Source organism: Stegostoma tigrinum, chromosome 11 (genome assembly GCF_030684315.1).
Source record: "Stegostoma tigrinum isolate sSteTig4 chromosome 11, sSteTig4.hap1, whole genome shotgun sequence".
NCBI lineage: Eukaryota > Metazoa > Chordata > Chondrichthyes > Orectolobiformes > Stegostomatidae > Stegostoma > Stegostoma tigrinum.
In genome coordinates, this window is record NC_081364.1 from 12,501,670 (window position 1) to 12,515,605 (window position 13,936).

The window sequence follows — 13,936 nt, forward strand, 5'->3', positions numbered from 1 at the left end:
CTCTTCTGAATGTCTCCATCCCACTGACTAAATTGACTGTTCAGTAATCCTTGAACTGTTCTGAGTGACTGATTGAAAACCCCACAACAAGCCCTGCACTTGTTCCTAGGTGGTACTTAATGTTACAAGCATTTTAGAAAAATAAATTGTGGCAACCTTTTCAACTGTCTGTACCCTGAATGATACAGTAAGATGATATCCATCACAGATCAAGCAGAAACATGTGTTTTTACCTAGACTTGAATTATATGCAAGATCCTGTAACTAGTTCTTGATCCATGCAGAAATAAACAAAGAGCCATGTTCTTTCATACTACAAAAAACTGTTGAATAAAGCAACGGCAGGAAAATGCATGGCAATATGTACCTCATTAATCTTAATCTGCTTCAGCTCCTCCTCAGCTGCTGTAAGTGGCGCTGGTCCCAAACGAGACAGTACATGCTTCTGGTAGCCACTAAAACAGACATCTTCCTGTTGGAAGAAATGTATTGTGATTATCCATGTCAGAATATTAACAAACATAAAATCAAATTGTTACTATAACTTGACATTACCAGCAAGGTAAGTTCAGGCTAATTGCATTAATTTATTTTTGGAGCAAGACGTATGGTCATTAAGATAATGTGCATGGGCTAACATACAAATTAGCAGCAGAAAGCTCTCATTCATCCCCTTACGCCTGCTCCATTATTCAATAGTATCATGGATGATCTGTTTGTTTCAAATTCCACATTCCCATCTACCTCTATAACTTTTGATTCCCTTGCCCTACGAGAACCTACTTGCTCTGCCTTGAAAATATTCAATGACCCTACCTCCACCACCTACTCAGGCAGAAAGTTCCAAAGTTACACAACACTCCGGGAAAAAGATTTCCTAGTCTGTTGTAAAAGGGCAGCCCATAACAATTCAACTGTGCCAGCTGTGATCTGCATTTTGACTGGACAGATGTGTTAAGGTTGGACAAGGGTAACATAGAAGATGGATTTGTAGATTACATTGGGGCTGTTTCTTAGAGCAGCTTATTGACCAATATACCTGGGTGCAGACTATTTTAGGTTGGGTAATATTTAATAAGGCGTTATTAATAAGAGATCTTGTAGTCAAGGCTCACTGGCAATGGGTAGCTGGGGTGTAAGTGATCACAACGTGGCCGAAATTTAACATCTGTTTGAGGGAGAGCAACTCGCTTCTCAAGCCAATGCAATAAAACAAAGAACTGCAGATGCTAAACAACAACAACAGAAATTGCTGGAGAAACTCAGCTGGTCTAGCAGCATCTGTGGAGCTAAAGCAGAATTAACAAAAGATCACTAGACTTAAAATATTAACTCTGCTTTGCTCAGATGCTGTCAGACCTGCTGAGTTTCTCTGGCAATTTCTGTTTTTGTCACAAACCAGTGTGCTCAACATAAATAAACACAATTACAAAGATATGAAGAAAGAGCTGTCTGAAGTAAGCTGGGCAAACAGATTAAAGGCAGTGGATGAGCAGTGGCAGATATTTAAGCAGATATTTTACAGCGTTCAGCAAAATATATTCCAGTCAAAAGGAAGGACTCAATGCGAAGGATGAACTACTCATGGTTACAAAAAGCTTGTAATGTAGAGTTTTCAATCAAAAACTAAGATGCAGAAAATAGCAGAAACTAGATGTAGGCCTGAGGATTAGGATTTTTTTTAGGAACCTATAGTGGGTGACACAAATGCTAATAAAGAATGAGAAAATTGATTATGAATGTCCTTGGAGATAGCAAGAACTGCAGACGCTGGAGTAAGAGACATCACAAGTGTGGAGCTGAAGGAACACAGCAAGCCAGGCAGCATCAGATGAGCAGTAAAGTTGACGTTTTGGGTCAGGACCCTTCTTCTGAAATGGGTCTGAAGAAGGGTCTTGACCCGAAACGTCAACTTTCCTACCCCTCTGATGCTGCATGGCCTGCTGTGTTCCTCCAGCTCCATACTGTGTTGTCTATGAATGTCTTTTATTCTGCTTCTCCATTCAATAAAATTATGGCAGAAGTGTCAAAATACTTTTTTCCCTTTAGTTGCACAGTTGAAAAGGTTATAATACTACTAGCAGAGAAAAGACTATACATTAAAGGGGAAGAGTTTTACAAGGACTGAAGAATTGAGGAATGTAATGGGTAAAACAATAGGAATGAGGCCAAAATAACAGGATGGAGATTAAATTGCTGGGGTCAGATAGTTTCTATTTGAGTGTATAAAAGAAGTGCATAAAAAAAGTTGATGTTTTGGGTCAGGACCCTTCTTCAAAAATGGGTCTGAAGAAGGGTCCCGACCCAAAACATCAACGTTCCTATTCATCTGATGCTGCCTGGCCTGCTGTGTTAGTCCAACTACACACTGTGTTATCACTGACTCCAGAATTGACAGATCATACTGTCTTATCCATGGGGAGAAGAGAAGCTAACATTTCAAATCGAGATGGCTCTTCATCAGAGCTGACATGAAGTGTAGAAGAGGTAGCATCTATGCAATAGTTTTGGTGGAGTTGGGGTGGGGGGGAGTTGGAGAATGCTGGGGGAGAAAGGATGTTAATAGTTCAGATTAAGTGATCAGAATGTGAGAATGACAGAACAACAGTGTGACTAACTGCCAGACTGGAAGGAACAGACAGTCCCACTAGGGTGAGGTGGGGAGAAAGGACATGGCGACAGAGAATGTAACAAGTAAAGCTAAAAGAAAGGGAAGGAATGGATAATAAAATGTGAGGCTGGATGAACACAGCAGGCCAAGCAGCATCTCAGGAGCACAAAAGCTGACGTTTCGGGCCTAGACCCTTCATCAGAGAGGGGGATGGGGGGAGGGAACTGGAATAAATAGGGAGAGAGGGGGAGGCGGACCGAAGATGGAGAGTAAAGAAGATAGGTGGAGAAGGTGTGGGTGGGGAGGTAGGGAGGGGATAGGTCAGTCCAGGGAAGACGGACAGGTCAAGGAGGTGGGATGAGGTTAGTAGGTAGCTGGGGGTGCGGCTTGGGGTGGGAGGAAGGGATGGGTGAGAGGAAGAACCGGTTAGGTAGGCAGAGACAGGTTGGACTGGTTTTGGGATGCAGTGGGTGGGGGGGAAGAGCTGGGCTGGTTGTGTGGTGCAGTGGGGGGAGGGGATGAACTGGGCTGGTTTAGGGATGCAGTGGGGGAAGGGGAGATTTTGAAACTGGTGAAGTCCACATTGATGCCATATGGCTGCAGGGTTCCCAGGCGGAATATGAGTTGCTGTTCCTGCAACCTTCGGGTGGCATCATTGTGGCAGTGCAGGAGGCCCATGATGGACATGTCATCAAGAGAATGGGAGGGGGAGTGGAAATGGTTTGCGACTGGGAGGTGCAGTTGTTTGTTGCGAACTGAGCGGAGGTGTTCTGCAAAGCGGTCCCCAAGCCTCCGCTTGGTTTCCCCAATGTAGAGGAAGCCACACCGGGTACAGCGGATGCAGTATACCACATTGGCAGATGTGCAGGTGAACCTCTGCTTAATGTGGAATGTCATCTTGGGGCCTGGGATGGGGGTGAGGGAGGAGGTGTGGGGACAAGTGTAGCATTTCCTGCGGTTGCAGGGGAAGGTGCCGGGTGTGGTGGGGTTGGAGGGCAGTGTGGAGCGAACAAGGGAGTCACGGAGAGAGTGGTCTCTCCGGAAAGCAGACAGGGGTGGGGATGGAAAAATGTCTTGGGTGGTGGGGTCGGATTGTAAATGGCGGAAGTGTCGGAGGATAATGCGTTGTATCCGGAGGTTGGTAGGGTGGTGTGTGAGAACGAGGGGGATCCTCTTGGGGCGGTTGTGGCGGGGGCGGGGTGTGAGGGATGTGTCGCGGGAAATGCGGGAGACGCGGTCAAGGGCGTTCTCAATCACCGTGGGGGGGAAGTTGCGGTCCTTGAAGAACTTGGACATCTGGGATGTGCGGGAGTGGAATGTCTTATCCTGGGAGCAGATGCGGCGGAGGCGGAGGAATTGGGAATAGGGGATGGAATTTTTGCAGGAGGGTGGGTGGGAGGAGGTGTATTCTAGGTAGCTGTGGGAGTCGGTGGGCTTGAAATGGACATCAGTTACAAGCTGGTTGCCTGAGATGGAGACTGAGAGGTCCAGGAAGGTGAGGGATGTGCTGGAGATGGCCCAGGTGAACTGAAGGTTGGGGTGGAAGGTGTTGGTGAAGTGGATGAACTGTTCGAGCTCCTCTGGGGAGCAAGAGGCGGCGCCGATACAGTCATCAATGTACCGGAGGAAGAGGTGGGGTTTGGGGCCTGTGTAGGTGCGGAAGATGGACTGTTCATAATGCATTCATAATGGTAAAGCTCAACAAAACAGAATTTGTTTGCTAACCAATCAGCACATTTCTTCATGCAGTAAAAATGGTCATTCCTTCTGAAAGGAAGGAATGGAAGTAGGTTCACAATTTGAAGATGTTGAACTTAATATTGTGTCCATAAGGTTATAAAGTTTGAGATAAGACAAATTGGTTAAAGAGCAACAAACAGCAAAAGGCAATTTAAGGAGGCAGCATGAGGCAGTTAATTGGGCATGAGAATGGTAGGTGAGAGTGTGAACTAAATAGAGATGTAGGAAATGAGTAAATTAGTAAAAGCATTTAGGAATTCAGATCAATATGTACATAGCTCATTAATACTAAAAGTGATCAGAAAAATAAATGAAATGCCGTGTTTGATCAGAAAACATTTGATAAATTCATAGTCTATTTAAAATGTGAACGTTGGATTCTTTTGGATTTGTCAATGCATTGTGCCTTTTGCAACTTAGCAAAAGCTCCAGAACAACTATTTCCTTCTGCAGTCCCCGTGACAATGCCTTGGCCAATCAGAATTAACTTGCCTGTTTGGAATTTAAACAAAGGTTAGGGGTTAACTGTTCCCTGATGCATTCATAATGGTAAAGCTCAACAAAACAGAATTTGTTTGCTAACCAATCAGCACATTTCTTCATGCAGTAAAAATGGTCATTCCTTCTGAAATTTGGTATTCTTACAAATCTGTCCTCTGAAAGATGAAAAGCTTCAACATGTCCCTTTTTACTTAGCAATACTCTTTTGGAATATTGATTTTAGTCTTAAAGTGCTAAGCTGTCCTGGAAAATATAGAATTCACAGTCTAAATCCTGGATAAAGGGTTGAGTAAATGCAGATCTTATTTCATAGACTTGAGAAATTTAAAAAGAATGAAACATTAACTCTCCTTCTCTCTTCACACAAGTGTGGTCTGACCTTTTGAAATATTTCCAGTATTTTCTGTTTTGTTTAAGAGTAAAAGTTTAAAATAACTGATGGAAATTGACAGATTGTTAGCGAACGACACTTGTTTCTATAAATAAGATACAGAATAAGGGAATATAACTTTAGAATAAGATAATTAAAAGCAAATCCCAGGAAAGAAAACAGAGTCATAGAGATATACAGCATGGCAACAGACCTTGTGGTCCAACTCATCCAAGGTGACCAGATATCCTAAACTAATCTAGTTCCATTTGCCAGCATTTGGCCCGTATCTCTCTAAACCCTTCCAATTCAAATACCCATCCTGATGGCTTATAAATGTTGTAATCATACCAGCCTCTACCAGTTCCTCTGGCAGCTCATTCCATACATACACCACCCTCTGCATGAAAAATTTGCCCCTTAGGTCTCTTTTATATCTTTTTCATCTCATCTTAAATATATGCTCTCTGGTTTTGGGCTCCACCAAATTATCCACGCCCCTCATGCTTTTATAACCTTCTATAAGATCACCCTTCAGCCTCCAACACTCCAGGGAAAATAACCCCAGCCTATTCAGCCTCTCTCTATTGTTCAAACCCTCCAATGCTGGCAACATCCTCGTAAATCTTTTCTGAACCCTTTCTGGTTTCACAACATATATCCTGTAGGAGGGAGACCAGAATTGCATGCAATGTCCTGTACAGCTGCAACATGACCTCCCAACTCCTATACTCGATGCACTGACCAATAAAGGCAAGCATACCAAATGCCTTCTTAACTATCCTACCTACTTGCCACTCCACATTTAAAGAACTATGAACCATTTTTGTTTATTTAAATAGACTTATGGAGATCAGTTAGACTTGTATTTTTTAAAAAATTGACATGTAAAGTGCAAAATTATTAGATCATATCTTGCTGTTCTGATGCAAAATTCACCACTAAAGATTAAGTATCATGGTACCTTCATTGTTCCAAACAACTCATCTTTAATGTGTCCTCCACCAAACTCCTTTTTCACAGTGGCTCGTGTTGCTGCATATAGCATCTTCTGTCTGACCTGTGTAAAACAAAAAGGGTTAGAGTATATATACAACATGAAAAAGGAATCAGGGAATGCAGATTTTCTTAGTGGAAGTTAATTATTTTAAGTGAAAAGTTGAAACTCTCCTCCTTACAAAAACAAATTAGCAAGCTGAACAATTGACAATCATGAAGACTTTTATGCATTGCTGCCATCATAGGATCCCTACAGTGTGGAGGCTGATCATTTAGCCCATCAAGTCCACACTGAGCCTGCAAAGGGTATCCAACACAAACACGACCACCTACATTATCCCTGTAATCCTGCATTCCCCACGGCTATTCCACTCAGCCAACACATGCCCGGATGCTATGGGGCAATGTACCACGGCCATTCCATCTATCCTGCATATCTTTGGAGCACCTGGAGGAAAGCCATGCAGGCAGGCGGGAATACGCAAACTCTGTACAGACAGTTGCCAAGGGTGGAATCAAACCTGGGTCCCTGGTGCTGGGAGGCCTTATTTCTTATGGTATGACCTTCATTAGGAATTCTTATCATTAGATAAGAATTCCGAATATATCAAACTAAAACTTACTATCTTTATTGGTTTTGTTTATTTTTTGCCAAACAAGTCTTTTGGAGAGAAGTTACAAATTGGACAGGTCTTACTGGACTTAACATACATCAAATTAAATTACACAGTTCAAACATAAATAGTCATAATCTCTGTATAAATAAACTGATGATCAAGGAACCTCAACAGAAAACTGAGTTCTGTAGCTTCCACTTGGCTAACTACATGTCATTAGCGATCTAACTTTGAGTACATCCACAGACAAACATATTTTTTACTGTAGAAAGAGAGGACATTACATGGAAGAATGTTAATAATACCTCTATTTTATCTCAACAATTAAATAATACAAGGCACACTCTGTCTACATCACTGACCAAATGAGTACAAATCTTGTTCTGCCCAGTGGGATCATGGCTGATCTGCGACCTGAATTTTGACACAGATGAACTTTGACTTATATTCATTTCTTAACAAAAATCTATCAACTTTAGACTTAAAGTCAATAATTGATTATCAAGTGCTGTTTGCAGAAGATAGTTTCAAACCCCTAACATCTGTGTGTACAGATACTTCTTAATTTCACTCCTTAAATGCATAACTCTAATTATTAGATGACTAAAAACAAAAGTCAGGAAAAAATCTTCAGTTATTACAAATTTTAAATAGCCAAAGGGAGATTGATTGTGAAGAACGAATTTGTATGCAACGCACTGCACTAAAAGTTTCACAAAAAACGTACAAACGCAAAGGATGACATCTTGCTGTTTTTGGTGTGATACTGATTTATTAAAAACAAAATATCAAGGTACACCCATGTCCTAATCCTAGGTTCCCCAAATAGCAGAAATAGTTTATCTCCATCGACCTTGTGTTTTCCACTTCCCAATATTTTTGCATCGTGCCTTTATATGAATTTTAGAATGACCTAAAATCCATATTTTAAAAAGTTGTGTTAGTACAAAACCAAACACAGATGTTTCTGAATCTAAAACAGTCCACTCTTGGACCATTTGTAGTTTATGATATCATTCACTTGGATGCATGTTATAAACCATGCTTCTAGGATCCACTATCCATTTCCTTTTCAATTGTCTCCCTGGACTTGTCCTTCTCAAGGCTGTTGTATCTGTGATACTATGAAATAGACATTGATTCTTTGGCAATGTGATTGTATTAAGTGTATTGAGTAAAGGACCTTGGGGCCTTTACAATGATCCCAATGCTATCTCAGGCAATCACACAAGCCAGCTTGCAATGTAAGTCACTGAACAGCAATCAGATCAACAGATCTTTTCCACTCAGCCCTTTTCTGGATTGTATAAGTCAGCGTCATATCCGAAGTACAGTTAACTATTGTGCTACTGGACTGCATAGTAGAAACAATTTTATATCACAATTTAGTGTAGGTAAGGAAACCTTTACTTTCCAGTTAGAATCAACTACTTATGTCACATGATGCCACAACAGCACTGCTAAACAAAATATAAAACGCAACCACATATACTAATATTAGTTAATCAAAGAGATAAAATTTTGATGTCTTAAAGGAGATAGAGATACAGGAACAGAAAGGTTTAGTGAGGAAATTCCAGGGCTTAGAGCCAAGGTAGCTGAAAGTACAATCACGAATAACAAAAATAAATTAACAAAATACAAAATTCCCCATAGTGAGTTAAAATTTTTGCTATAATTTAAAGGCACAAAGTTGATTTCAAAAAACAATGCTCTTTTCAAGGGTAAATAACACCATATATTATTACGGCATGCAATTTTTATCTGCACATATTGTATTTATGGGCATACAAAGCTACAAGGCAATGGACCAACTATTGGAAAGTGGGATATCCAAGTTACATGGCTTTTTTTGACATAATGGGCTAAAAGGCCTTTTTCAATGTTGTAGAATTAGAATTAGCTTTACTGTCGCACATTACTGATATGAGTACAATGAAAAGTTTACATTGACACTTACAGCGCCGTCTTGGGTACAAAAGTAGAAAATCATAGGAATAAATAAGAAAAGTAAAGAAACATAAAGTTCAGAATAAGAGTCCTTTCAATCCAATCTGCACCACGTAGCCTCCAGACCACAGTGAGTCTTGTCTCCAGGCGGTGTTGGACTTCACCTTGAGGCTCTCAAGGCCAGGAGTCTGCTCTGACTTAACTTGAGGCTGGGAATCTGTGCTGAGGCCAGAAGTCCATGATGACTTCACTTGAGACTCAAGAACAGGAGGTAAGAAGACAGAAGAGTAAAAAACAACTTGAAAAGAGGAATAATAGAAAAGAAATGGATGGAGCAGATGAGCTCTGGCTGCGGAATTCTACTCGGGCAATTTGTGACTGTTGCACTGCATTTTAATCATGTAGCATGGGTTTGCAGTGCTAAAAGAAACATGACACACCAAACGGAAATGCTAATACCCTTTCCAACAATATTCTGTACGAGTGCCAGACCTACATCAGAGGGACAATTTAACTGCAATTGTCTTTTACTCCAAACTTTGGTTGTTGCGACCTGTTGACAAGCCTTGTCTGCAGGTGGCAGCAGTTAGTCATTAAAAGGCGGACAATACTTGTTCCTTTCCAGGATTACTGCCAGTGCTTTGTGTTTCAGCTCTGGCCATATTGGCCCAGTGCAAGAATGCAGAATTATAGCCATGATTTTCTTATATGGTGATTTCTGATTTCAGCCATGGAGTGAGTAAATGTTAATATCAGGAGGCCCAGGGATTTAGAATATTAACCCTGGTAACTGGTAACGGTGAAAAATATATTTCAAAAATATTTCAGCATTGCTTTTTTCAAGCCCTCGTTCATAAAGTGAATGCCTTAAACAGTTTTAAAGAAAAGTGCTATTTGACCTTGGTTAAACCAAAAAGAAAAATTGTTATCAGATAATCAATGAACTCAATCTATAATATAACAACTGTGTACACCTCTCATGTCACAAGGTTTCTTGCAAGACAATTTTCCACGATGACTATATTTCTTCAAAGTCCTTATTTGAAACAATTAACATTGTTGGGGCGAGGTCTCATTAAGAGGAAACAGATTGAGAATCACTGTGCATTAGAGCTGAAAGTTATGCTTTCATTGATGCTTTTAAAAGCTTAGAATCAGCAGAATTCACTTTCCAATCCAACAGGCTTTAAAACAAAACTCAGCAGATTTTATTGTCAGAGATAACAAAGTGTAGAGCTGGATGAACACGGCAGGCCAAGCAGCAACTTAGGAGCACAAACTTGTTGACCATCTGAAGAGCATTCCACCCAGATCCACTCCCACCCCCCAACTTATCCTTCTGCCCTGCATTTCCCATGGCTAATCTGCCTACACTATGGGAAATTTAGCATGACCAATCCATCTAACCTGCACATCTTTGGACTGTGGGAGGAAAATGGAGAACCCGGAGGAAACCCACACAGACACTGGGAGGATGTGCAAACTTCACTCAGACAGTCACCTGAGGGTGGAATCGAATCTGGGTTCCTGGCACTCTGAGGCTGCGTGCTAACCACTGAGCCAGTATATCTACCTCTTTCCACCATGTCGTAACAGAAGCATTTGACAACTTTGGGTCTGTACTCAATTGGGTCAGAATGTTAAGGGGGGATGTCGCTGAAGCTTATGCAAAACTGAGAGGCCTGGATAGAGTGGAATTGGAGAAGATGTTTCCACTAGTATGAGAAGTTAGGGCACAAGGACAAAGCCTCAGAGTGAAGGCCTTCAGGAACTGAGATGAGGAGGAATTTCATCAGCCAGAGCATGGTGAATCTGTGGAGCTCGTGGCCGCAGAAGGCTATGAAGGCCAATTCATTGAGTATCTTTAAGACAGAGACAGATAGGTCCTTGATTAGTAAGGAGATCAAGGGTTATGGTGAGAAAGCAGAAGAATGGGGTTGAGAAGCATATCAGCTATGATCGAATAGCAAAGCAGACTCCTTAGGCCAAATGGTCTAACTGTGCTCCCATATCTATGGTCTTATAATCTGTAACTGCTCATGTGATGATAACAAAAACTCCATGTCCCAGCAACCAAAAAAGAATCGTTGTTTATTGCTATGCTGCTCTTGGACTGCTGTTACTGTGAATGTATTCTTAATATGCCCAAACTTCTCCCTGTTTTTCAATGCATCCTCTCTTTTGTCTCCTGCAGATACTAGTGCCATTTGCTCAGTCTCTATGGCTAAGACAGCAATCCTGCAAGACATCAGCTCTTCCACCTCTGAGGAAGGAGCCATAGAACCCTCAGTGGATGCACTAGCAAGGCTAACTCCTGCACTCTCTGCCAGCTCAGATACTAACACCCTGCTGGGTATTTTTGCCTATGGCAGTTGGGATCATATACTTGCAGCTGGCTGAGGAAGAAACACCTCAGGTTTCTGGCACTCGGAGGACTGCTGGAGACCAGGCACCTGCTCAGTTCCCTGGTGCTGGCAATTCAGAACTTCACTGAAATGCACAAGCAGGCACAGGAGCTGCAGGGAGGTTTGTTGGAAGCAATGGGCAATCTGACTCAGGTTGGAGAACTCCTACCCGCTGTTTACAACCTGCTCCCTTGTTGCAAACAATTGGCTGCTTTCATGGACAGACTGGCAACTTAAGATTCCACCGTGTACTTTAATTTACTGGAGACTTGTGGCCAGTTGGATATACATGTTCATAATATTTCTGGTGCAAATTTTTAAAGAGAAAAAAGATCACATTTGTAACTTAGAAGTTTAATTCACCATGAAAATGTCTATTATTTAAACATGTCCAAGAGTACAGGAACAAAGGATTGATCAAACATTATGTAAAGTGTGCGAATCTCAGTTTCACTGCTACAGAGGGATTATTGAGAGCAGGCCAAGTGATTCCCACTGAGCAAAGGAAAATATGAATCAGTCTGCTCCTTGCACAGTATCAACTCCTCGTGTAGTATCAGGAGAGTCATGGGAGCAGCCTGCCTTCTGTCCTCTCCATCTCACAAAATTCAAACTGGGATAAAAGGAGGAGAACATAAGGATTACATTCTGTGGCTCAGGGTAATGTCCAAAACAAAGCATTTTTCTTAACCGCATTTATTGATATCGAGGATTTGAATGAAAACAAACCCCTTGTTGGGAAATATGTTTCCTCTACTACTTCATTTTCTACTGTCTTTAGACACTTGTCTTTTGTTAAATTGCAATATGTTAAATATAGATCATCTGAGAGCTTACATTTATTTTCTCAGCAGAAAAGAGGCATTGGTTAGTCTCGAGCAACTTCCTGCTCCATCCATCAAGCATAACTGGAAGTTAACAGATAAGGGCCTACAATGTTGCTGATATTTATTTGATATGCAGTGTTTCTCCTGTGGACTTCACACTGTAGTTCAAACAACTTCTTTTGAGGAACAGGCGCGGCCATTACTTTCAGAGAACAACTGATTATACGGTTCAAGAAAAGCAATTAAAAATAAATGCACAGTCATTCCTGAAATTTAAGGCAAATTGCCCGGAACATGTGAAGCAGAAAACAAAAACTGAAATCTGTAGTCAGCAAGTATAAGGAAGCATGGCTTGATATTTTTACATTTAACTTTTTAAAAAAAAGTTATGACCCTGTATATCTGTACATATATACCATTGAGAGTTTAAATTGAAGATTTGCTTTGTGAGGTATTATTGCAAATGTTCTCCATGCCAAAAGACAGCAAGCCAGTCAACCTTCTGACAGTGACACAAGCAATTTACATTATAATCTGGGAAGTTGTGCTATAAAGCAAGTCATGTTGCCCTTCTGGCTGAGTGCGATTGACAGAGTCGCTTCTCTGGTCTGTACATTCTAAGCCATCTCAAAGTGGTAATGAACAAACAGTCGACTTGCGGCGTTGATTTGGGTTTGGAAATTGTGTGTTTTGCTTAATACGGACAGATTGTAGTGAAGACAGCACTGTACACATTCCAGCAGGCCAATCACCAGCATGGTCCAGTCCCACTCCTGTGTTCCTTCTTGGGTTCTCTGCATAAACAGGGCAAAAAGGCTGACTTAACTGTTATAACACAGTGTGAAGCTGGATGAACACAACAGGCCAAGCAGCATCAGAGGTGCAGGAAAGCTTGACGTTTTGGGTCAGGACCCTTGCTCAGAAATTCTGAGCAAGGGTCCCAAGCCGAAACATCAAGCTTTCCTGCTCATCTGATGCTGCTTGGCCTGTTGTGTTCATCCAGCTTCACACCGTGTTATCTCAGATTCTCCAGCATCGGCAGTTCCTACTATCACTTAACTGTCACCCCACTTTCAACATTTACTCGCTTCACCAGGGATTGGTAGCAGTAGTGTGCACTATTTACAGGGCTATTTGGGCACCATCTTACGAATCCTTGACCTCCGTAACAGGGCAGCAGTTAGGGAATACCACTGTCCCCTCCAAGCCACACATCATCCTGACTTGAAACTTTCTCGCTGTTCCTTCATTGTTGCTAGATCATAAATCCTGGGACTCTTTTCCTTATAGGACTGTGAGTGTTCCTACACCACACAGGCTGCAGCAGTTCAAGAAGGCGGTTCAACATCACCTCTTACGGTCACTTAGGAAAGGGCAATAAATTCTGTATTAACCAGCCGTCTCAAATCCCATGAATGAGTTATAGAAAGGACACCCAACCTGAATTAAAATCTAACATGCTGTTTCTTTTGGGATGGTTGGTGGGTGAGTGTGTACTTTACACATAGCATATAAATTTACTTGTTTCAGATGTCGAGGTGGCATCTTTTAGTTGGTGATAAAAAATGAACTTTAATAATTGAGGTGTGCAGTATCTTTTACTATGTAACTGCACTCACTTCCAATAAGGGCCAAGTGTATTCATGGATCAAAAATACTCCCTGAGCCACAGCTTAGCTGCACAAGACATGATTTAGATTTCTTGTGTCGTTGAGGTAGTCAAAAATTATTGAGAAAATGCAGGCCTATACCCTGCTTGGCATATATTTTCAACTTTCATGATCAATTTCAGAAAGCAGAAATAAAAACAAACTATTCAAAGCACAAGATAACAAAATGTGAGGCTGGATGAACACAGCAGGCCAAGCAGCATCTCAGGAGCACAAAAGCTGACGTTTTGGGCCTAGACCCTTCAT

General features: G+C 41.5%; 1 protein-coding gene across 4 annotated transcripts in view; it reads right to left on the reverse strand.

Annotated features, from left to right (window-relative positions):
* LOC125460291 (twinfilin-2) overlaps positions 1-13,936 on the reverse strand; it is a 117,691-nt gene that overhangs the window by 21,407 nt on the left and 82,348 nt on the right. For all 4 annotated transcript variants that reach the window (XM_048547604.2, XM_048547603.2, XM_059649767.1 and 1 more), the window contains exons 4-5: positions 6,187-6,282; positions 368-472 (exon numbers count right to left, since the gene is read on the reverse strand). In XM_048547604.2, coding sequence (XP_048403561.2) covers positions 368-472; positions 6,187-6,282 — 201 coding nt within the window. The remainder of the gene's footprint in view (positions 1-367; positions 473-6,186; positions 6,283-13,936) is intronic.